This window comes from Phascolarctos cinereus, unplaced genomic scaffold (assembly GCF_003287225.1).
Source record: "Phascolarctos cinereus isolate Bilbo 61053 unplaced genomic scaffold, phaCin_HiC Scaffold_726;HRSCAF=1367, whole genome shotgun sequence".
NCBI classification, from domain to species: Eukaryota; Metazoa; Chordata; class Mammalia; order Diprotodontia; family Phascolarctidae; genus Phascolarctos; species Phascolarctos cinereus.
Window position 1 is genome coordinate 408,343,034 of NW_027556098.1, and position 22,707 is coordinate 408,365,740.

Consider the following 22,707-nt stretch of genomic DNA (forward strand, 5'->3'; position numbering starts at 1 on the left):
CGGGGCCGCTTGCACCGGGTTGAGGACGGAGGCGCTGCGCATGCGTACGCCGCTAAACCCCGGCTCCCTCCGCACCTGGACGCCGCTAGTACCGCTCTTGCTCCTCCCCTCTCTTGCCTGGGTGGGGAAAAAAGGCAGAGAAGTGGTGCACACACCTTGGCGCAGGCGCAGACGCACCCTGCCCGCTCCTCCCCCTCTGCGCGCACCTGCAGTGCTCTCCCTTACTCCTCCTTCTCCTCCGTCGCCGTACCTGAGCCCCGCCTTCCGGCTAGGGCTCGGAGGGGCGGGGCATTCGGAGACCCCGCCGGAGGATTCCCCACCCCTATTTGACGGCTGTTGGGGGGACTCCCCAATAAGCTTTGCCTCTTCTTGCTGTCCCCCCAACTTCTGAGCCCCTCAACTGTCAGGGGATCCTAGTCTTAGGAAGGGATCATGGAGCTATGGGACCAGGCCGTCCTGTCTCCACCTAACAGGCTAAACTTGGTGTTTGTGGACCAAGAGAGTTCGAAGGGCCCCCCCCCCCATTACCTCCTGGCTTTCGATGCTGTAGCGGCGTGTTAGGACTTAGAATTTACCAGCGTCTGCCTTGTAGGGAGCGCTTAAGAAATGCTTCTTGAATGTATAATCGATCTTATTGGTTGCCTGTTCACGGGCTGGGGGAGGGGCGGGCGGCAGGGGGAGAATTTGGAACTCAAAATTTTTAAAATTTGATGTTAACATTTTTAATGTAATCGGGAAATATTTAAAAAAAATTGCTTGTTGACCGACTGACTAGACCTCTAATTTCATCTGTATAGGAAATTTCCAAGTGAGGAAACTCCCTTCTTCCAATGCAAATCGCCACCTTTTATGCAAGTTTTAGTCTTAGGGAGTTGTCCCTAAAGCGCTGAGGAATGGAGTGCCTTGCTAAAGTCACCCAGCTACGTCTCCCGGGGTTCAGGACAAAGCCCTCTCTTCACTAGAGCCCTGTGCCTAGTGAGAGGGAAGCTGTGAATTCTATAGGTGAAAAACATAGGTTCTGATCCTGGTTAAGTTACTTCTTCGCTGTGTGACCCTGGGCAAGGACCTTCTCTCGGTACTCAGCTTCAGATATCCCTTCTGTGAAATGGGACTAATGCTGCCCTTCTGCTTCAAAGAATTGTTGCTAATAGGGTACTTTAAATACGTCAATCTTACTGAACCGACAAACATCTACAAGTGTCCCAAAAGTCTTAAAGTTTTAAAAAGTTTTAAGCCGTGGCTTAAAACTTCCCTCAGACTTTTGGGACGTCCTGTATTAAGAATACCAAGCCCCCAAACCAAAAGTGGGACATTCCTTATCTTCGAGGAGCTGACATTTTAGAAGGAAAAGGGCCACCAAACATCCACCAATTAGTAAGTGTCCGTTATATATAATGGGGGGAGGGTAGCGGAGGAATCAGGAAAGGCCTCTGGAGGAAGGCGGGCCTCAGGCTGAGGGGAGCCCTAGTAAACATTCTGCCATAAATCGAGGAGGGGCGGGGGCGGGAGCAGGGTGTTTTAGGTCTTTCTGCGGAGAGTGGATAAAGCAAAAGTCAGTTAGTATTTCTCTGCCTGGAGGCGGAGGACCTAATAGCTTCCACCTACTCCGCGGATCATCCACCAGAGGTCGGGGAAGCCCCACTGCAGATAGGTCAACCCTGCCCCCGTAGGGCCTTGCCCATCTGGGAACAGCTGGCTCCAGCTGGGTTTAGAGCATCCGGAGAACGAACAGCTCCCGCACCCCCAATTCTCCGGGTGGAGGGCCAAACTACAGAGTGAGGTGAGATGGGGCTCGGTCACTGGGCACCCTCATAACCACTGAGGGGGAGGGGGCAGTTGGTTGCTCTGGGTAGCCTTGGTCCCCAGCGAGGGCTGAGAAGAGTCGGGAGAGGGCCATGAAAGGGGGTGGTGGGCGGGACAGAGAACTGGGCTGAGAGGTGGGGGCGGGTCCTCGGGATCCTGGGTCCTGCTCCAGGCTCCTTCTCCCATCTCCACCCCCTCCTCCCAGGCCCCGCCCCCTTCCTCTCGCCCTCCCCACTCCCCTTTTAAGACTGGCGGGCTGCTGCCTCTCTTGTCTGTCATCCCTAGGGGGGCCACCGCAGGGGATGGCTGCTCAGAGGCTCGGCAAGCGGGTCCTGAGCAAGCTGCAGTCACCGTCCCGGGCCAGGGGCAGTTCTGATGGTAGCCCTGGAGGCCTGCAGAAGCGACATGCGCGAGTCACTGTCAAGTACGACCGGCGGGAGCTGCAGCGTCGGCTGGACGTGGAGAAATGGATCGACGGGTGTCTGGAGAAGCTGTACCAGGGCAGGGTGAGGCCGGAGCCCCAGGGAGGGATGGGGAGAAGGATGCAGGGCACCCCAAGCCTGGGGAGGCTGTCGTTTGCATCTGCTTTTGGCACGGTTTCCCTGGCCTCTTAGTGCCTTACAATGTTAGAATGTACGAGTCCCTGAATCTTCGAAGGTCCGAACTGGAAAGGACCTTAAAGAATATGTAGTAGAACCCCTCCCCTATCCCCTAGTTTGGCAGATGGGTAACTAAGGCTTAGAGAAGCTAAACTTGTCCCAAAAGCCAAAGTGGTTGTCTTTTTCCTTCTCAGTGTCTATTCCTGTCTGTCCTCCTCCGCTCCCCTCCCGGAACCAACCTCTCCGTTATGCTTCTGCCATTGCCCCTGTCCCCCCTGGGGCCTAGCCTACTCCCCTGTCCCCCTTTTCCTCTCCATCCTCCACCATCCATCCCCCTTTCTAATGACTCTACCCCTATGACCCTGCAGTGTGACAAGGACCAGGGGAAACCAACATGATAGACCAGAAATAATAGGGATAAACTTTACATATAGGCAGGTATACACATAGCCTGTGAAAAAGTTAATGGTGTCAACGTGGGCACTGGGTGATACAAACAAACATATATGCAAGTAATAGACACTTCTGGGGACACACACGCTCAAAGACACCCTCACAGAAAGAAGTAGCTATATACTCACAGAGTAATAAACCCAAAGGCCCAAGGAGATATATACATGCACAGGGGAATAGCCATGACCATGAAGGGACCCATGAACCATCACAAAGACAGCAGTTTTCCCCCATCCCTGGACGTACTAGACACTACAGCCTTCTTCTTGGTCCTGGGCCAGCCTCATAAGCCAGCAGGAACCTATGTAAACAACACTTCTTTCTGCCTGGAGCAGGAGAATGTTTGGTGTTTGGGAGAAGGGCTGGAAGATTTCCAGAAACCAGAGTTCCTGATCTCCCAGTCTGGTCCAGCCTACCCACCCCCCATGCCATGGGGATTGGGGGGATGGGGAAGGTAGAGCCAGGAGACAGCTGATTCTCCCCACCCCGCCACTGACAGCTCCAAGGCAGGCAGTATGCTAGCCTCCCCCTGCTTCCCCCTGCCTCCTGTCTCCCTTCCCTGGGGCACAGCTGGGCCCTGTCCCTGGAGGCTGGCAGGAAGCCAGACCAGAGACTGGGCAGATAGCCCAGCCCCCAGTGCTAAGAACTGCCAGGTGCCCCCCAATCCTACTCTCCACCCAGTAGGGTGATCAGAGACAGCAGGGAGCTCTCCTGGGGACACACAGCATCATCTTGGGGTGGCAAATGACTTTGGGTCCCCTCTTGAATTCTCAGGCTGAGTGCCCTCTCTTTTATTCTCACTCCCAGAGTCCCCAGAGGACCCAGGCATCCTGGAGCTGGGATCCAAAAGAACAGCTCCAGTTCCATTCCACTCTCCCCTCCCCCGCCCCCCTCCTTTCTCCCCAGCTCAGACTTTTCCATGAAAGGGCAGAGTCAGGGGCCTCTGGCTAGGGACCCAGGAGACTTATCTCTCCCCACCCCCACCCCAACCTCAAATCCAGGCCCCTGGCATTCTCAGGCAGGACTGAGCCTGCTTCCTGGCTGGCTCTGGGATTCCAGCTTGGACACTAGATTCCTCTGCCACCCCATTTGCCCCGAGGACCCCTCTTTGTCTCCCCCCACTTTGCTGTTGGAAGTTCCTAAGGTGGTCTGGGACTTAATCTGTAGCCCCTTCCCCTGTCCCCTTCCAGGATACATAGGATCAGAGGAAGAGAGTGCCTTAGATTTGGCAATATTCTCCAAGTCCTCCTAAACTCACCTAGAAGGAGCCAGAGATGTGGGCAGAGTTAGGTACCTGGGGAGCTTCCCCACGAGGAAGGCCAGATTTCTGAAGTGAAGGACTCTCAAAACTAGAAAGGAATCCTCAAGGCATAGGAAGGCCTCAGTGGTGATGGGAGGGGCAGTATTGTGTGTGTTTGTGGGGGAGGAAGTTTGGTGCCTTCCCTCAGTGCTTGGCCCAGATGGTCACGCCTGGTAGTACCATCTCTGCATGGCACATGCCCCTGCCTAGAGTGAGACCTAGTCAGCTGGCCATCCTCACCACCCCAAGAAGGAGCTCTGGCATTTTCTGGGTCCCAGAGGGACAAGAGGTGGAAGAGTTTTGGGGAGGGGGAAGAAAAGAAAGAGATAGATGAGAGACTTGGGGGGTCCCCAAACCCTAACTGACTCCTGACCTCCTTTCAGGAGGAAGAAATGCCCGATGAAGTCAACATTGATGAATTATTGGAACTAGAGAGTGAAGAGGAGAGAGGCAGAAAAATTCAGGTATGTATCTCTTCCCCCATTAGATTGGAAGCTCCTTGAGGGCAGGGACTGTCTTTTGCCTCACTTTGGTATCCCTGGTGCTTAGCACAGTACCTGGCACATAGTAGGCATTTAATAAATATTTATTGACTGAGTGGTCAGTGACATAGAGAACAAGAAATGGAAAGGGAGCTTTAGGGTTTTGGGGGACAGTGAGAGAAAGAGAGGCTGCTGGGAATAGGGCAAGGGAAGGAGATTAAAGGCTAGATGACTTTGGGGCTATCCCTATCATGTTTTCCCCCTCACACTTGGGGAGAAGCAGTAGATCTGCCTTTACTTTCACTCTTGCTCTGGAAATCGGCATGAAAAGCTTCTGTTTCTGTTTCTCTGAGGCCCTGCTGTCACAATGGGAGTTGGGGGTATGGAGGAATTATATGATGGGGAGAGATTGGTTTGTGTATCTCATGTATTTTTTTGGGGGGGGGTTCAGGGAATCTTGAAGACCTGCAGGAACCCCACAGAGGTAAGTTCTGCCCCCTTGTCCTTGGGTCCAGAGAAGGCAGGAGAGGTGGAGAAATGAATATCTCCTCCATTCGCAAGCCTGCCTGCCCCCCAAGCTTTACCCAGGCTCTCTCTCCTTTCCCTTTCTCCCCTAGTCCCAATTTTCTGCCTCTGCAGCCCTGTCCTCTCCTCTTCTCCATCCCCTCTCCTCCCCTCTGTGTGTGTGTGTCTCTCTCTCCCTCTTCCCCCCTCTTCTTCTTCCCCCCTCTCTCTCTCTGTCTCTCTCTCTGTCTCTGTCTCTCTTTCTCTGCCAGACCTCTCTCCCACCCCACCCCCTTTCCCATAGCCCATCAATCACTGGAGGGTTGGAGGTTGGAGGTGGGGGTGGGGTTAGTTTTTCCTCTTATTTCCTTCCTCCCTCCCTCCCCTTTTCATGCAGGATTTTGCCAAGGAGCTGGTCCTGAAGCTTCGGGGGCTTCACAAACAGCCAGGCCTTCCCCGGGGCAGTCCTTCAGATGACTCAGATGGGGGTGGCATAAGCCCAGTCCAGGATCAAGCCAGGAGAGCCCCTCGCTGACTGACCCCTCTCCCTTTGAGGCCCTGGAGAGATGGTATATTCCTGTCTGTACGTTCCCCACATCCTTCTGCCTGGGACTATGTTTATAAATTGTATTTTATGTTGTTCTAAAAAGAAAAATGTGTTTGTGGTTCAGGCATTGACTCCCCTGAGGTTATTTTATCTTTCCCTCAATTCTCTTTCTCTTGATGCTTTTTTTCCCTGCCAGCCCTTCCACCCAGCTGTCCCTGGACTAATGGGGACAGATGGAAAATCAATTGAGCCCCCACCCCCAGGAGAAGGGAGTATGAGAACAGAGCACAGCTGGACTCCCTGGGGACCCTGGGCTCCCTACCTCCTGGCTCCTGGCCTAAGCACCATCTCTGTCTTCCTGGTCAGTGTCCTCCTCCTTTCCTTTCTTGAAGGATGATGCATCAATTTATCCTAGAATCCTAGGACAGAGAGTTGGAAAGGCTCCCCAGGGTCTTCCAGCCCAACTTTCTCATGTATTTAATTGCTAAGAAAACTGAGTCCAAGAGAAGGGAAAGGACATGTTTCCGCTTTCTGTCCCCAGTGTCAGATAGCAGGGACCCAGCAGCAGGCTGTGGTCAAAACTGGAAAGCTGGAGCTGGGAGCCCCGAGGTGGGGGTGGGAGGAAAGTGCAACAGGGGAAGAGAGCAAGCCCTCATAGGCATGGTGCCCCAAGCAGGGGGATGGAGGATAACAGCCCACAGATGGAGCCACTGCCCAGTGGGGCAGCCACCATCAGAAGCCCTTTGTGCTACATCTGAATGAATGCACCAGAACCATCCTCAAATTCAGGAGAAAGTCCAGGCTGGGCTGGTTATCAGACTGGAGGAGAATCGCCAGGAATGGAGGTGGGATTGGGGGGTGGGGCAGAGAAAGTAAATAGGCAACTGGGTGTAGGAGACACTGGGGGGGAAATAAGAGGGTATAGGAGCATAGAATGTCAAGCTGAAAGGGACCTCAGAGGTCTATTCCATGTTCCCCCACCTTCTTACTATCTAGCACACCTCTCCCCTCCCCCCTTCATTTTTTAGAAAGGAGGAAACTGAGGCCTAGAGAAATGAAGTGACTTGCCCAGGGTCCCACAAATAATACATTTCGGAGGTGGGATCTGAATCCAGGTGTATTGCACTGTAAGAGACTGGCTCCTGAAGCTGGAGGGGAAGGAAAGAGGGAAGAAATGAGGAAGAGGGGCCAGACTCCCAACTAGGGTAAATGGAAACCTTGAAGAAGTTGGCAGCTGAAGGAGGAGCTATGATAGGAGATGCGTGAAGGCTGGAACCTAGGAGGTCAGAAAGGTCATTGAGGGAAGTGGGAAGTGAGTTGGGGAGGGGGAAGTAAGAAAGAAGAGGCTGGGTAGTTGGGGAGGATAAGAATGTGGGAAAGAGGAACCGGAAGGGAGATAGTGGTGATGGTAGGATAGGGTGCTGAGGACTACGGCAACCAGTGGGAGCCACCAATGATGAGTCTCGGGACAGGGACGGAGAGGAGGCTGAGGTTGTGGAATGGGGGAATAAGGGATGGGGGTGGGGAGATGAGGTCTGAAGAATCAGGGTTTGGGGTTGGGAGGGAGACCAAAGAAAGGGAAATACCCAGAAGAAGCTTGGGGACTGTGGTGCCCGGAGTGTAAGCCATCCAATGGGGAGGTGAATAGAAGGCAGGGATGAATGAAGGGGAGCAAGAACAGGGAAGAGATTGGGAACTAGGGCCAGTGACCTAGAGATACCAGTGCTTGGAGCATGGGAGCATCAATGGAAAGTGATAGAGGGAAGCTATGGAGGAGGTCAGGGACAGAGAAGAAAGAGGGTAGGGAAGGAAGCACACTGGTCCTGGTATCAGAGGACCTGGGTTCAAATCCTGATTCTGCTACTTACTAGCGGGTGACCATGGGTAAGACATTTCATCTGTCTAGGCCTCAGTTTCCTTATATGTAAAATGAAATTGCTAGATCAGATGTCCTTTGATTTCCCTCCTAGTTCTACATCTATGCTCCTATAATCCTATAATTTGGGGGCTAGAGCTGATTGGTGGAGAGAGGACAGAAAGTGGAAGGTAGCAGTCAGGTTGGGGTGGCCTGAATAGAGATGAAATCAGAGAGTAGCGGTAAAAGACCTGGGAGGTTTTGGGGTATGGGAGAAAGTGATGGGAAATGCCCAATGGGAGGCAGGGTTGGGAGTAGGGAGGAACCCTTGACCTGGAGGGATGATGCCAATGTGTGGGTAAGAGTTGCAGTAGGAGATTGGGGAGGTTAGGGGGAAGGGAAAGAGGACAGCTAACAAGGCCACTTGCTCCTTGGATCATTAGACCTACCTCAGCACCTGTGAGTTTCAGGAAATGAGGGAGATGAGGAAATTGACGGTGGGAAGGGTGGGGATGACTACAGCCTTGACTCAGTAGCTGGGTGGGGGTGGATGTCCTCAAGTCTCTCTGTCTGCACCCACACCCTAATTGTCTTACAGCTCTTTAGGGGAATCAGACTGACTCCCTGGCCTCTCACTTCTAGCTCCTCACTCCCTTCAGCCCCAGCCCCAGCCCCCAAAAGACAAGGGAAGTAGACAGGGACAGACAGATGACCCAGGGCTCTCTGCCACCCTCTTTTCCTTCTTACCAGTGAACTTTCTACAAGAGCCAAGAAGTCTGCTCCAGTTAGGGGGTGGGGGGCAAGGAGGAGATCTGGGATTGTCTTGGGGCTTAGGGGCCTCTTCCTAATGTAGATAAAGAGACCAGACCCCAGAGGTAAAAGTATTGCCATCCCAGTCCTCGGTCCTCATGTTCTCCCACCCACCCTGCCCCTCAAGTTTCCACAAGGACTTTGAAATTTCCATAACATTCCAAACATAACAGCCCTGTGAGGCAAGAAGAGTGCATATCATTCCAACTGAACAGAAGAGGAAACTGAGGTGGGGAGAAAGTGAAATGGCCTGTCCAATATTACAGAGCTAAAAAATCAGTTGCAAGATTGGAACTAGCCCCGCTTCCCAACCAATGTTGTTTCAACCACACCCACAAATAACACTATCTAAGAGGTGGAGGGGTGAGTATTCACCACTCCTCATCTATTTACAACTATAACCAAGAGCAAGCAGCTCCTCCCCCACCTCAAGCAGGAAGCTGGCTCCCACTCTGGGCAGTTCTCCCAAGAGCAGATCGTGGCCCACACCACTCCCCTGCCCCCAACTTAGGAACCGGCGTCAAGTTCTCTTGTGACCTCCCAGATTTTCCTTCCGTCCCTCCCTGTACCCTTGAGTGTCCCAAGCACCCAATAGGCAGTGTCTTCCCTGGAAAGCAAGCTCAGACTCCCCCTTGTGGCCTCATTGGCACTGGGAATGCTGTTGGAGAGCCCCAGTCTTCCTGGATTTCTGGCCAGGTGTACCCTGGACTCTTATATCATCCCCACCTCAATTCCACCAGAGCTAACCTAATTCATGTAGGGCACTCATTTAGGGAAGCCCACATGACCCTACTTCTTATAGACCCAGGGGGGAAACTATTGCTTTAGGGGATGGGTTTCCCCCACATGACCTGGAGATTGGATAAAGAAAAGGCCTGGGGCAAGCCTCACCTTCTCTAGTATTCCTATAGAGTAAACAAAAACTGAGGTCCTGAGGGGAGAAACTGGTTCAAGGTCAGACCTTCAGTCAGGAGCTGCAGGCAGAGAGCCCTCACTGGGCTGGTTCTCCTGGTTCCATGAGGTGCCAAGTTGGGAGAACTGAGGCCTATTCCTGGTATGGCTGGTTTGCTCCCTGGAAAGGAGTTCATGATGGGAAACCCTACCATGCAATCTGCCTAGGGCAAAGGATGTGGTTAGATAATCAATGGGTCAAAAGCCCAAGAAGACCTTTGAAAGCCAGGCCCCAGAGTCTGGGTTGTCAGTTCCCAAAGAACAGGATGCCCCATGAATCAATCAGAGGCGGGGTGACTAGCATGGTATAGAGCGCTGGACTGGGAATCAGGAGGGCCAGGTTTGAATCCTGCAGATAGATAGGTTTTCAATAGTCATTTAATCTTAGCCTCTATTTCCTCATCTGTAAAATGGGGATAATAACCCATAAAGGGGTAGTCTAGCTGATTTCTGAGGACCCCCCCCCCCGGCTTTAAGGCCCACAACCCTAGTTAGGAAAGTTCTGAAGTGAACTCTTGTCAGTGGTAGGGAGATTAGGCTAGCTGTCCCCTGTTCCCTGAGGTTTGCACCTCCTCCTTCCAACATTCAAGCCGTGAGCTTCAATGTCACTTTCAAGTAAATGAGACCTTGGTCTTAAAGGGCCTTATAGCCTACTTGTAGAGATAGACTATTTCTGGGCCAAGTATGCCTCAAGGGCACAAGTTTCCCACCCCTGCTCTATCCCATTTACTGCTCAACATTCAAAGGCCAATTTGTAAAACACACACACACACACACACACACACACACACACACACACACACACACTTTTTAAGATTTTATTTTATTTTCAGTTCCAAATTCTCTCTCCCTCACTCATTAAAAAGGCAAAAACAAAGCATTACAAATATACAGGTATATCTCATTGTATTGCTCTTTTCCTTATTATATTTTGCAGATATTGTGTTTTTTATGAATTGAAGGTTTGTGACAACCTCATTCTGAGCAAGTCTATCGGCACCATTTTTCCAACGGCATGTGCTCACATCATGTCTCTGCGTCACATTTTGGTAATTCTCACAATATTTCAAAGTTTTTCATTATTCTATATGTTATGGTGATCTGTAATCAATGAGCTTTGATGTTATTATTGTAATTATGTTGGGGACCTGTGAACTGTTCCCACATGAGAAGGTGATTTTAATTGATAAATGTCTGCTCTGACTGCTCCACTCACCAGCCATTCCCTCATTTCTCACCGTTCTCCTCAGGCCTCCCTATTCCCTGATATTGAAATTAGGCCAATTGATAACCCTTCCATGGCTTCTAAGTGTTGACATGAAAGGAAGAATCAACTGATTTGGCAAACTTCATTGCTATCTTAAGAAATTGCCACAGCCATCCCAGCCATCAGCACCTACCACCCTAATCAGTCAGCCAACAGCCAGCACCATCAAGGCAAGACCTTCCACCAGCAAAAGCTATTAGCATTTTTTTAAAGCAATAAAGTAGTTTTAAATTAAAGTATGTACATTATTTTTTAGACATAATACTATTGCATATTTCACAATATAGTATAAACATAACTTACATATGCACTAGGAAACCAAAAAATTTGTGTGACTTGCTTTATTGCAATATCCACTTTATTGTGGTGGTCGGAACCAAACCCAAAATGTCTCTAAGTTATGCCTGTATTTTTGTTGTTTGTCCCGTCATTTTTTAAAAAGTCACACCTGACCCTTTGTGATCGCATTTGGGGTTTTCTTGGCAGAGACACTGGAGTGGTTTGCCATTTCCTTTTCCAGCTCATTTTATAGATGAGGAAATTGAGAGAAACATAGTTCAGTGACTTGCCCAGGGTCACACAGCTAGTACGTGTCTGAAGCCAGATTTGAACTCAGCAAGATGTATTCCTTGATTCCAAAGCCAGCACTGTATCTGCTGCACCACCTAGCTGTCTGTATATAATCATGCGAAACAAATTTCTGCATTAAACATATTCCCCCACCCCCACCCCAACAAACAAACAAAAAACCAGAAACTATTCTTTGATCTGCCATCTGAGTCTATCAACCCTCTATTCAGAGATGAATAGCATGTTTCATTATGAGTCCTTTGAAATTTTATTGGTCAAAGGTACTAAGTCTTTCAAAGTTGATTATCTTTATAATATTGCTTTTATTGTGTAAATTTTTTCTCCTGGTTCTGCTCACTTCACTTTGCATCAGTTCATGCAAGTCTTTCCAGGTTTCTCTGAAAACATCCCTGTCATCATTTCTCACAGCACAATAGCATTCCATCACAAGCATACACTTGTTCAGTTGTTCCCCAATGGATGGGCATCCCCTCAGTTTCCAGTTCTTTGCCACCACAACAAAAGCTATTGTAAATATTTTTGTACACATAGGTCCTTTTCTCCTTTCTTTGATCACTTTGGGGGTATAGACCTAGTAGCCATATTGCTGGACCAATTGGAGTTTAATGTCTTCTGGGGCACAGTTTCAAATTCTCAAAGCCTGGTTCTGAAATATGCTTAGTCCCAGCTGCTCCAGAACCAGGCCAGCTTATGCCATCGGAGGCAGGAGCTTAATCTTCAGTGATAGAGGGAGCTCAGCAGGCCTTAGGCTAATGTAATTTTAGAGACAAGTGGGACATTAGTGTCCAGTATCTTCCTTCTTTGTCAGGCAAAAGCTTCCTAAATGTTGAGCCTGTGAGACTCAGGTGAACATATTCCACTGCCAGGTTATCATTGAGCCTCTGCTGAACCCCAACCCGAAAGTGTTCTGTGCTGGATTGGGCTGTGTTGTGTTGGGAGAGAAACAGAAAGAGCTGATCCGGGTCCTGCCCTTGGGAAGTTTCCAGTCTAAGAGATGAGAAGAGGATATGGAGTTTATATTTATATGACTTGTTATACAGTCCTAATGCATCTTGTTATGTACACAGTGAGTCTTGTCAAATATTCACGACACATTTGGTTACATATAATGGATCCATATAATGAATCTTCTCATATGTACATAATGTCTTCTTATGTGTAATATATCTTGTTACCTATACACAGTATCTTGGCACAGCTAGGTGACTCAGTGAACAGAGCTCTGGGCCCGGATTCAGGAAGACCTGAATTCAAATCAGGTTTCAGACACTTACTAGCTGTACGACACTGGGTAAATCACTTAGCCTGTCTGCCTCAGTTTTTTCAACTGTAAAATGGGGATAATAACAACACCTAGCTCACAGGGTTGATTTGAGAGTAAAATGAGATCATATTTGTAAAGCACTTAGCATAGTACCCAGTGTATGGCAAGCCCTAAATAAATGCTTGTTATCTCATCCCCGTATACTTCACCTTGTTACATGTATATTGTGTATTTTGTTACATGTGTCTCGTGATTCATTGTGTTACATGAAACAGGTCTGACCCTATTCTGAGGCTACCCAGCACTCTACCATCTTAGACCCACGGAACCATCAAAGAGAGACATAGTATCTATAGCTAAGGGTGGTGGCCACATGGTGCCATGTGAGGATTTTGGAGAAGTGAGGGATCAGAGTGTCTCTGAGGAGCTGGGGCTCCTTACAAGGGGTCACTCCACATACAACCTCCAAGGACATTGCAGCCAAATCAGCCTATTCTTGATGCTTCATGTCCCTCCTCCATTCCTTTGCCCAGGCTGGGCTCCTTACCTAGTATGCACTCCCTCATCATCTCTGCCTCATAGAAGCTCTAGCTCCAGTTCGAGTACCACTCTCTACACAGTTGTTAGTCTACACACACACACACGCACGTGCGTGCACACATACACACACAGATACCAATTTATATTTACTTAGATAGTTTTCTGTTGTTTCCCTACATTAGAATGCTCCTTGAAGTCACAGACTATTTCACTTTTCTCTGTGTCCTCAGTGCCTAGCACAGAGCCTGGTGCATGCTTGTGGAGGTGAATTGAACTAGATGAGAACTTTTGCTTTTCCTCTGAGGCAAACACTGAGCCAGCCCAGACCTCTCTCTCAAGCTGAGCCCTAGCCAGCCATCTCTAACTTTCCTCTGGCTGCCTGCCGTTCGTCTCCCTGGTCCCTTCTACTCACTGTTTCCAGAGCCCAACACAACATCAAACCACAAGGTCTCTTCTCCCTGCTTTCCCCATCTTTGGCGAAGGCTTCAGCATCTTCCCAGTCACCTGCCTCATTCTCCCTCACCCCCCCCATGCAATCCAATCCACCTCTGCAATATCTCATACCTATTCCCTCTCTCTATTCTCACTGCCTCCTTTCCAATAGATTGGGCCACATAACCTCTCACTTGGAATCTCTTAATAGCCTCTTGACTTGTCCCTACCTCTGTCCCTACCACAGGATGTCATGGTAGATGAATCTTCCTAATGCACAGCTTGTATTACCTCTCACCTTTGTTCAGGAACATTCAGTGGGTTCTGCTGCCCAAAGAATCCTCTTACCCTGGCCTTCAAGGCCCTTCTCAATCTGGCCCCAACTTGATCTTATCTCAGACCACTTGCTCTAAGTGCGCGAGGATTCAGCCCAACTGGATCCTAAATAAATCCTCTGTTCTCCTGCCTCTACAGTTTGGTCCATCCCATTCTTTTTTATTTTTCTTTTTAGGCAATTGGGGTTAAGTGACTTGCCCAGGGTACTCTACCCACTGTGCCATCTAGCTGGCCCCATCCCATTCTTTATACCCAGAATGATCACACCCACCCTCCTCTGTGCTGTTCTCTCCACCCCAAGGCCTGTTGAAATCCTATCTACCCTTCCTGGTCTGGTTTAGCAAAAAGAGCCTTGGGCTTGAAGCTCAGAGCTTGAGAACATCAGAGGGTAGAGGGACCTTAAAGACTGTCTTGTTCATTCTCTCATTGACCAGATTGGTAGGCTGAGGCCTGAAGAATGGAAGGGGAGAAAATGGGGGAATACCTTCTTGCTCTAAACAAGTCCAAGTGGCCAGGCCAGGACAAAATATATACCAGGAGTCCTGAATGAAACTACAGGTGGGATTTGGAAATCCTGTAGCAGAGGGGAAGTGTCTGAGGATGAGAGATAGGCAAAATGCTTCTCTCATTTTCAAAAAAGGGAAGGATAATGGATTCTGCAAATTGAGCCAATGAGCTGGACCTTGATCCCCAGAAACAAATTCAAAATGGACAACTAAAGGGAAGCTTTGGGAGCATTTAGAAAGGGGAGGGCTAATTCCTTGGAATCAATATAAGTTCCTCAAAAAGAAGCCATGACCATCTAACCCCATCCCCTTTTTTGGTAGGATCACTGGACACAGGTAGGTAAATCAGAGGAAAGATGGGGCAATAATGTCCTTGCATTCCAGTGAGGATCACAAGATCATGGACTGAAGGCTGGGAAGGGACCTCCAAGGCCACCAAGTCTGACCCCCTCATTTTACAGATGAGGTAATTAAGGCATAGAGTTAAGTGATTTGCCCAAGGCACACAACTCCAGTCTTCCTGACTCCATGTCCAGTATTCTGCCATCATCATCATCATCATCATCCCAACCATCACCACCACCATCAGCAGCAGCAACAACCACAACAGCATTTATATGGGCACCTGGGTGGCAAGGGCCTGGAGTCAGGAAGATTCATCTTCCTAAGTTCAAATCTGGCCTCAGACACTTCCTCACTGTATGATCCTGGGCAAGTCACTTAACCCTGTTTGCCTCAATTCCTCAGCTATGAAATGAGCTGGAGAAGGAAACGGTAAACTGCTCCATTATCTTTGCCAAGAAATCCCCAAATGGGGTCACAAAGAGTGGGACATGACCAATCAACCTTTATTAAGTGCCAACTATGTGTCAGGCACTGTACATATAATTAATGGAAAGAAAGACAGTCCCTACCCTCAAAGAATTTACAATCTAAAGGGGGAAACAACACAGAAAGATGCAGGAAAGTGTGTGGGGGAGGGGAAGGATGGGACACCAGAGGTGCCTTGTTCCATGGATTTGAAACTAGGCAGGGCAGCGGATGCAAAGTGGAATGAGCTAAGTCCAGTTTCTGCCTTCTGTAAAGGAAGATATTAGGAAGAGACTGGAAGCTGAGGGAGATGGTGTTTGAATTAGGCAGACGTGGCGAGTTTAAATGTGATGAGCTTATCCTGGAGGGGTGTGTGTGTGTGTGTGTGTGTGTGTGTGTGTGTGTGTTTGTCTCCTGTTTCATTGAGTTAAAACCAGACAGAGCAACAGAGGCAAAGTGGAATGACAACATATTAACACCTAACACTTGCTATCTCATTTGGTTCCCACGACAACCCCAAGAAGTAGGTTCTATTGTTCCTATTTTATAGTGAGGAAACTGAGGCTGAGAAGAGTGATATAACTTGCCCCAAGTTACACAGCTAAGACCTTTACAACAGTTAAGTCCAACACTCTATCCACTATGCCATCTAGCTACTGCTAGGTATTTGATAACATCTCTCATGAAGTTCTGGACAAGATTGAGATCTGAAGACCAGGAGGTCCTCTCTCTACTAGACTGGGAACTCCAAAAGGGCAGGGATCAGGTATTGTATAAATTTAATACCTCCCCCAGTGCACATAATAAGGACTTAGTAAAACTTTGTGGCTTGGTGGATTGGATGATAGCACAGTTAAGAGGACTTGTGGTTGCTTGAATAACTTGACCCAAAGAGGGTTGAGAAATGGAAGAACCAATCTTTCTCAGTGCCTATGCTGTCTTGTACACATCATATTCTACTAAATGTTAGTTATCTGTGAATGGGTATTGTCTTTCAGACTAGACTATAACTAAGGGCAGAAGTTGTGAGTTATTCATCTTTGTAACCTTCAAGTGAGCAGCACAGGGCTCTGAACAGAACAGGTGAGCAAAAAGTATTTATTGAAGATATGAATGAATGAATGTCAACTACAGGGAGGTCTTTAAGTGATGGCTGCCCAGTGCTGTCCTTGGTTCTATTCTAACATTTAAAAAAAAATAGTGATTTGGATAAATGATTAGGCGATACAGGCATACCTCATTTTATTGTACTTCATAGATATTGGTGGTTTTTGTTTGTTTTTAGAAATTGAATGTTTGTGGTAACCCTGCCTCTCTAATTCTGTTGGCACCATTTCTCCAAACAGCATGTGCTCACGTCCTGTCCCTGTGTCACAGTTTGGTAATTCTTACAACATTTTAAGCTTTTTCATTATTATGATGATCTGTGATAAGTGGGCTTTGATCTGGATGTTATTATTGTAATCCTTTTGGGGTGCCATGAACTGCCCCCATGCAAGAAGGGGAACTTAATAGATAAATGTTGTCTGTGTTCTGACTGCTCCACTGACCAGCCATTCCCCAATGTCTCTCCTTTCTCCTTGGGACCTCCCTGTTCCCTGAGACACAACAATATTGAAATTAGGCCAATTAATAACCCTCTAATGGCCTCTAAGTGTTCAAGAGAAAGGAAGAGTCAATTGATGTAGTAAACTTCACTGTTGTCTTATTTTAAGAAATTGTCACAGCCACCCCAATCTTTGGCCTCTATCACCCTGATCAGTGAGTCAGCAACCATCGCCATCGAGGCAAACCCTTCCACCAGCAAAAAGATTATGACTCAATAAAGGCTCAGATGATGGTTAGCATTTTTTTGCCATAAAGCATTATAAATTAAGGTATGTACACTGGTTTTTAGACATAATACTATTGCACACCTAACAGACTAAAGTGTAGTGTAAACATAACCTTTATATGTACTGGGAAACAAAAAAAATATTGCAATATTCACTTTATTGTGGTGGACTGGAACCAAGTCCCCAATGTCTCTGAGGTATGCCTGAATATGCATTAAGCTTGCAGATGTTGCAAGACTGAGGGGGTAGGTAACATGTCAGAGCACAGAGATGTGATCTAACAAGACCTTAACAAACTGAAATGATAGATTAAACTTAATGAAGTGGGATTCAGTCAGGATAAATTGGGGCAGGCAGTGGGGGTCGGGGGACAGCTTTCAAGGAAAGATACATTGAGAGCCACAGAGAGATTAAACACAGGGAGAAAGTCTTAGTTCACCCCAACAGTTGGAATGAGGGGCCACTGCGACAATGTTAGTCAATGAGGATTTATTAAACACTTACTCTGTGAGAAGGCAGCTAGGTGGCACCACAGTGGATAGAGCCCCAAGGCCTGAGTCAGGAAGTCGCCTCTTCCTGAGTTCAAATCTGACCTCAGACACTTAGTAGCTGTGTGACCTTGGGCAAGTCACTTAATCTTGTTTGTCTTAGTTTCCTCTTCTGTAAAATGAGCTGGGGAAACAAATGGCAAGCCACTCCAGTGTTTCTGCCAAGAAAATACCAAATGGGGTCATGAAGAGTTGGAGAGGACTGAAACAACTCAGTGACAACAGCTACTACTACTATTACTACTACTACTACTACTACTACTACTACTACTACTACTACTACTACATGAGAGGCACTGTCTTAAGTGCTGAGGATATAAAGAAATATAAAGGGTAAAGGACAATTTCTGTCCTCGAGGAGCTTCCAATCTAATGGAGAAGACGGCATGCAAGCAAACAGGATTTCTTAGAAATAATCAAAAGAGGAAAGGCACTAGAATTAAGGGTAATTAAAAAAGATTTTGTCTAGAAGGTGGGATTTTAGCTGGGATTTGAAGGAGTTCAAATGTGACCTCAGATATTTATTAGCTGTGTGACTCTGGGCAAGTCACATAACCTCTGTCTGCTTTGGTTTTCCATGGTCTGACTTTTTTTGTGCTGTTTGCTCATGATTCCAGCCAATTATTTGCCTTTTAAATTCTCTGTTAAGGTAGGGGTCTGTTTCCAGTGTGGAGAATGTACTGTCCCAAGCTTTAGGGGTTTTGTGCAGCTGTTTTCAGAGATACTTCTAGGGACCTGTAGATTTTCAGTTCTTCCAAGGTGGTATGATCAAAAGTGAGATGTTCACTCCTTTCCTGGACTGTGTTCTGGCCTATGAGTAACCACAAAGAACTCTTTTCTGCCTTGGAACTGTGAGGAGGATTCACTGTCCAATGCCACCACAAGCTCCACCACTCCAATGCTCCTCTTCACCCCAGGACTACCACCCAGAACTGTGACCTGGGTCCAAGCATGGACAAAGCAAGTGAAACCTGCCTCAGTGCCAGCAAAGCGATCTCTGCAATCTCCCTCTGATCAGCCACTCGATCCCCCCTGTCTGTGTGCCTAGAGCTCTGGAAGCAGCCACCGCCCCAGGGCTGCTGGGACTGGGGCTGGGACAGAGCTCCTCCCTCACTGAGGACCAACAGACCTTTCCTACTGACTTTCTAAATTGTCTTTGGCATTTGTGGTTTGAGAAGTCTGGAAACCACCACAGCTGCTGGTGATTCAGCCCCCTGAGGACTGCTCCAGGTAAACTGAGGCCTGCTCTTTGCCTGCATGCCCACGCTGAACTTTGAGTTCCTCTCCCAGCCTGGCACAATAGACCATTCCAATCAACCATTCAGGTTGTCTTGGGCAGGAAATTTTTTTCACTCTGTCTTTTTGTGGGTTCTGCTTCAGAATTTCTTTAGGGCCATTTTTATAGGTATTTGGAGGGGTTTGAGAGTGCTTTGGTTTTCTTATTTGTAAAAGGAGGGTAATAGTACCTACCTTCCAAGGTTGTTGTAAGAATAAAGTGAGATACAGTAATATTTATAGAGTGTTTTGCAAACCTCAATGCCCTATGTTAATGCTAATTATTATTATTATTTCACAAGGTTTCAAGGTCAGCTGGTCCCTGGAAATTCACACCCACACCCTTTCCCTTCTCCCCCACTGCTCCTTTCTCCCACTTCCACCACATACTCATAAAAGGAAGAGTGGCTGATCAACTTTTCCCCCCCAAGAGAATATACCAAGATGTATTCTTCCCAAATTGTGGAGCTTTCCTGCCTCTGGACTCAAGACCTTCCTGCTTCTTAACCTGAACTTGAACACAAGAGGGAGGGGGAGAGGAGACAGTGGTCCCTGGTTTCATTTTGAGGAAGACCAATGCCACAAGGTGGCGCTGTCATACAGAGCTCCCTGAGGGCCTCCAAAAGAGAAGGCGGCCACAAAGCAAGTTGTTAACATAGCATTCCAAGAGACTTTCCAAGCGAGAACAAGGCCACAAGGGGGAGATATTACACTACGTTCTGTTGGAATGTCGGGGTGGGAGGGGGGAGGTGAGACTTGTAAAGTGGGGCACCAAGGATGGGAACAAGGGGCCTGAGACTGAGGATTTTCCACTGGTGGTGGTGATGTAAGGCTTGGGGAGAAGGTTTTTTGTTGTTGTTTTGTGGTAGTGGCAATGTTTACCTTGTTCTCACTCAAGACAAGAGGGGTTCTCAGGAGACTGAGTGCAAAGAGAGAGAAAGAGGAGAGAGAGAGAGAGAGGAGGAGAAGAAGGAGGAGGGGGGAGAAGGAGAAGGAGGAGGAGGAGGAGGAGGAGGTGGAGGAGGAGGAGGTGGAGGAGGAGGGGAGGAGGAGGAGGAGGAGGAGAAGAAGAAGAACAAGAAGAAGACAGGGAGGGTGCTGTCTGGCCTAGGTTTCTAGGTAAGGAAAGGACCTGTAGAGGGCATGGGAAAAAAGCAGAACAGAAAATATTAGGGTACCTGGGGCTCTGGGATAGGATGGGGTTACTCCTGCCTTTTTCTAGGTCTTTCACTCACCTTCCTACTCCCTACACTGCTGATCATCAAACTCCTCCAGCTCTGACTTCAGGCCCTGGCTCCAGACCTTCATCTCCAAATCCCTGCTGAGTAATCTCCCTGCCTCTTCACACTCAACAGGCCCAACCAGCCAACTAATGAATCAACAAGCCCCGACTCTGTGCCAGACACCATGCTCGATATTAGGTTTACAAAGACAAAAAAAATACACTGGCCCCTGCCCTCAAGGGTCTTCTATTTGATGGAGGAAAACATGTACAAATACAATGATACCAAAAAAAGACACAAGACAAGGACGAGTTAATTTCTGGTTTGTGTGTGGGGGCAGGGAAGCACCAGCTGCTGAGGGATCAGAAGAGGCATCAGCTCACTTTAGGAGGTGGCAAGGGAGCCGGGCTCAGAAGAAAATGAGAGTTTTCAAGAGGTAGGACTTCACAGGCAGGGGAAACCACTTGTCCAAAGGCAGCGATGTGCAGAATGCCATGGGTGAGCAGCAAGGCCAGATAACAGAACTGTCCAGTGGGAGAAGCGGAAGAATGTGCGGTAAGTCTGGAAAGGTAGGCTAGAGTAAGGTTGTGAAGAGATTTAAAAGCCAAACAGAAAAGTTGACATTTTATCCTGAGCAAGTCAGTGGCATGGTGAGACTCGTACTTTGTGGACTGAAGAGGGGCCAGGAACCAGGATCAGCACCTTGGCCACAAAACTATTCTTCCTTCCTCTTTCCTTCTTCCTCTTCTTTTCTCGGGCTGGTATGGGGCTCACTCACCCTGGGGGCCTGGAGCAATGGAAAGGGGGTTCATAATTGTTGGCATGTTCTTTCCCTATCAGACTGTGAGCTCTTTGAGAGCAGTGACTAGTTTTTGCTTTTCTTTGTATCCCTAGCTCTCAGCACAGTGCCCAGCACATAGAACACACTTAATAAATGCTAGTTAACTGTCTGAAAGGACAAGCTCTCTGATGGGTGGAGTGTTACTCCATCTCTAAGCCCCAGACTTTCCTTCTACCATATGCTAACTCCCTTGTCTATTTCCCTCTGCTTTATTTTTCATTTAGGAATGCCCTAGATAATTGTATACTCTACCAAGACGTGTGTGTGTGCATGCGCGCATGTGCGCACACGCGTGCAGTGCTCTCCCATGGTGGGTGGAGAACCTTCCAGTTCTGCTGTCCTTAGCTTCCACTAACTCTCTTAAGAACTCAAAAGAGTAGGAGAAGTTGGTGTAGTAAAGAAGGATTAGCTTTGTTCTGCTTGGCCCCAGAGGATGGAACTTGCAGTAGTGGGCAGAAATTGTGAAATATTCCAATTTAGCTTTGAGGTTCAGAAAAACTTCCTAGCAATGAGAGCTGACCCAAGGTGGAATGAGTGGCTTCCACTCACGTGACTGAGTGGGTTTCTCCTCTCTGGAGGAAGGAAATACCTTGCTTAAGAGCACACAGGCATTAATAAGTAACAAAGAGTTAAAGACTTGATGAGTAAAGACTTGAACTCTGTCTCCAAACAAAAACTGGATGACCACTGGTTAGATATATTAGATACATTAGATAGGAGTGGCTTGTTCAGGAATGACTTAGAATCAGGTTGGACTCTGAGTTTCCTGACAACTCCAAAATTTTGTGATTCTTCTGGAGGGGGAGCCCCCTGGGCATTGGAGCAGGCCAAAGGGCTGTCTTAGAGGGGAGGGGGAGGGAACAAACTCCCTGGGGATCTAGAGAGAATATAAGGTTAAGATGAAAAGTCCATATATAGGTTGGGGAGGTGGACACACAAAGACACCAACAGGCACATGTAAACACACCTGGAAAATCTGGTGTAGCAAAGGCCTAAGGTTTAGGTCTCAGGAGACCTACTCAACATGTAACTTTGGGCAAAGATTTCTGTGGGATTCACTTTCCTCATCAATCCAAAGAGAGAGTTGGGCTACATAGACTTAGATGTCCCACTAAACCCAATTTAAATGCCAGTGTGGGGGAGTTTGTCTCATCTTTCCCCCCCCCCATCCCTTCTGGGGACTCTGGATTTGCCCCTGGCAAAGGATTCAGGATAGAATGGAAAAAGTCCAGGATTTGGAGTTTGGAATTCAAGTCTTGGCTCAATTACTTATTACTGCAACGGATTTTCCCTCGATTCCCCCAGCTTAATTGGAAAACTGGGCGGGGGGGTGGGTAGCTCTTGGAGTAAGTGGTTCTTGAATACTCTTTTGCAGTTCAGATGTTCCGTGATTCTCCCAAGGCTTCGGACGATTCAGTACTGGGGACAGCTCCCGGGACCGCCCCCTGCCGGAGGTCCTATTATGTTACAAGCCTTGAAGTCTGAGAAAAGCTAAGGATGTCCAGCTTCGAGGCAGACCCAGGGCCATTCTCCCTCTCTTCAGTGTGAGCTCCACAACTTAGTTTTGGGTTCCGCAGTATTCCCTAAGGGAGTAGGCGGGGTAAGGAGGGGCGTCTCATCTCTCCAAGCAGGTCAGGAATTATGTAGATACTCAAAACCCCTTTCATTTTACAGATGAGGGAACTGATGAAGGGGGATCGGGGGAGGAGAACTGTGTCCAGGATCACACAGGGAGTAAATAACTGAGTTGGAATTCCAAAGCAGGGCTTCTGCCCTCGAATTCAGCGCTCTTCACTCCCACTCCACTGGGCTGAATTCCAGGTAAGGCACTCACAATTCTCTGCCTTGGGCACGGGCCGCTGGACAGCTGGGAAGAAGTCTCCGACAGGAGGTCCTGGGGTACAGGGTGTGGGTGATATACTCAGAGCGGGGATG

The 22,707-nt window shown here is 48.3% G+C and overlaps 1 protein-coding gene across 5 annotated transcripts; it reads left to right on the top strand.

The window, feature by feature from the left end:
* Positions 1 to 1,521: 1,521 nt before the first annotated feature.
* PPP1R14A (protein phosphatase 1 regulatory inhibitor subunit 14A) lies at positions 1,522 to 12,634 on the top strand. 5 transcript variants are annotated; one of them, XR_013482582.1, is made up of 7 exons: positions 1,522 to 1,780; positions 2,089 to 2,309; positions 4,539 to 4,619; positions 5,089 to 5,121; positions 5,539 to 5,710; positions 5,885 to 6,049; positions 10,242 to 12,634. XR_013482582.1 is itself a non-coding variant. In XM_020978787.2 (6 exons), the coding sequence occupies exons 2-5, from the start codon at positions 2,106 to 2,108 to the stop codon at positions 5,674 to 5,676; spliced, it is 456 nt and encodes a 151-aa protein (XP_020834446.1). In that variant the 5' UTR covers positions 1,523 to 1,780; positions 2,089 to 2,105; the 3' UTR covers positions 5,677 to 5,724; positions 10,242 to 12,634. The 5 variants fall into 5 exon arrangements, 3 of the variants coding, with proteins under 3 accessions (XP_020834446.1, XP_020834441.1, XP_078001931.1); XR_002322756.2 differs by having other exon boundaries at positions 1,523 to 1,780; positions 5,539 to 5,724; XM_020978787.2 differs by lacking the exon at positions 5,885 to 6,049 and having other exon boundaries at positions 1,523 to 1,780; positions 5,539 to 5,724.
* The last annotated feature ends 10,073 nt before the right edge of the window (positions 12,635 to 22,707 follow it).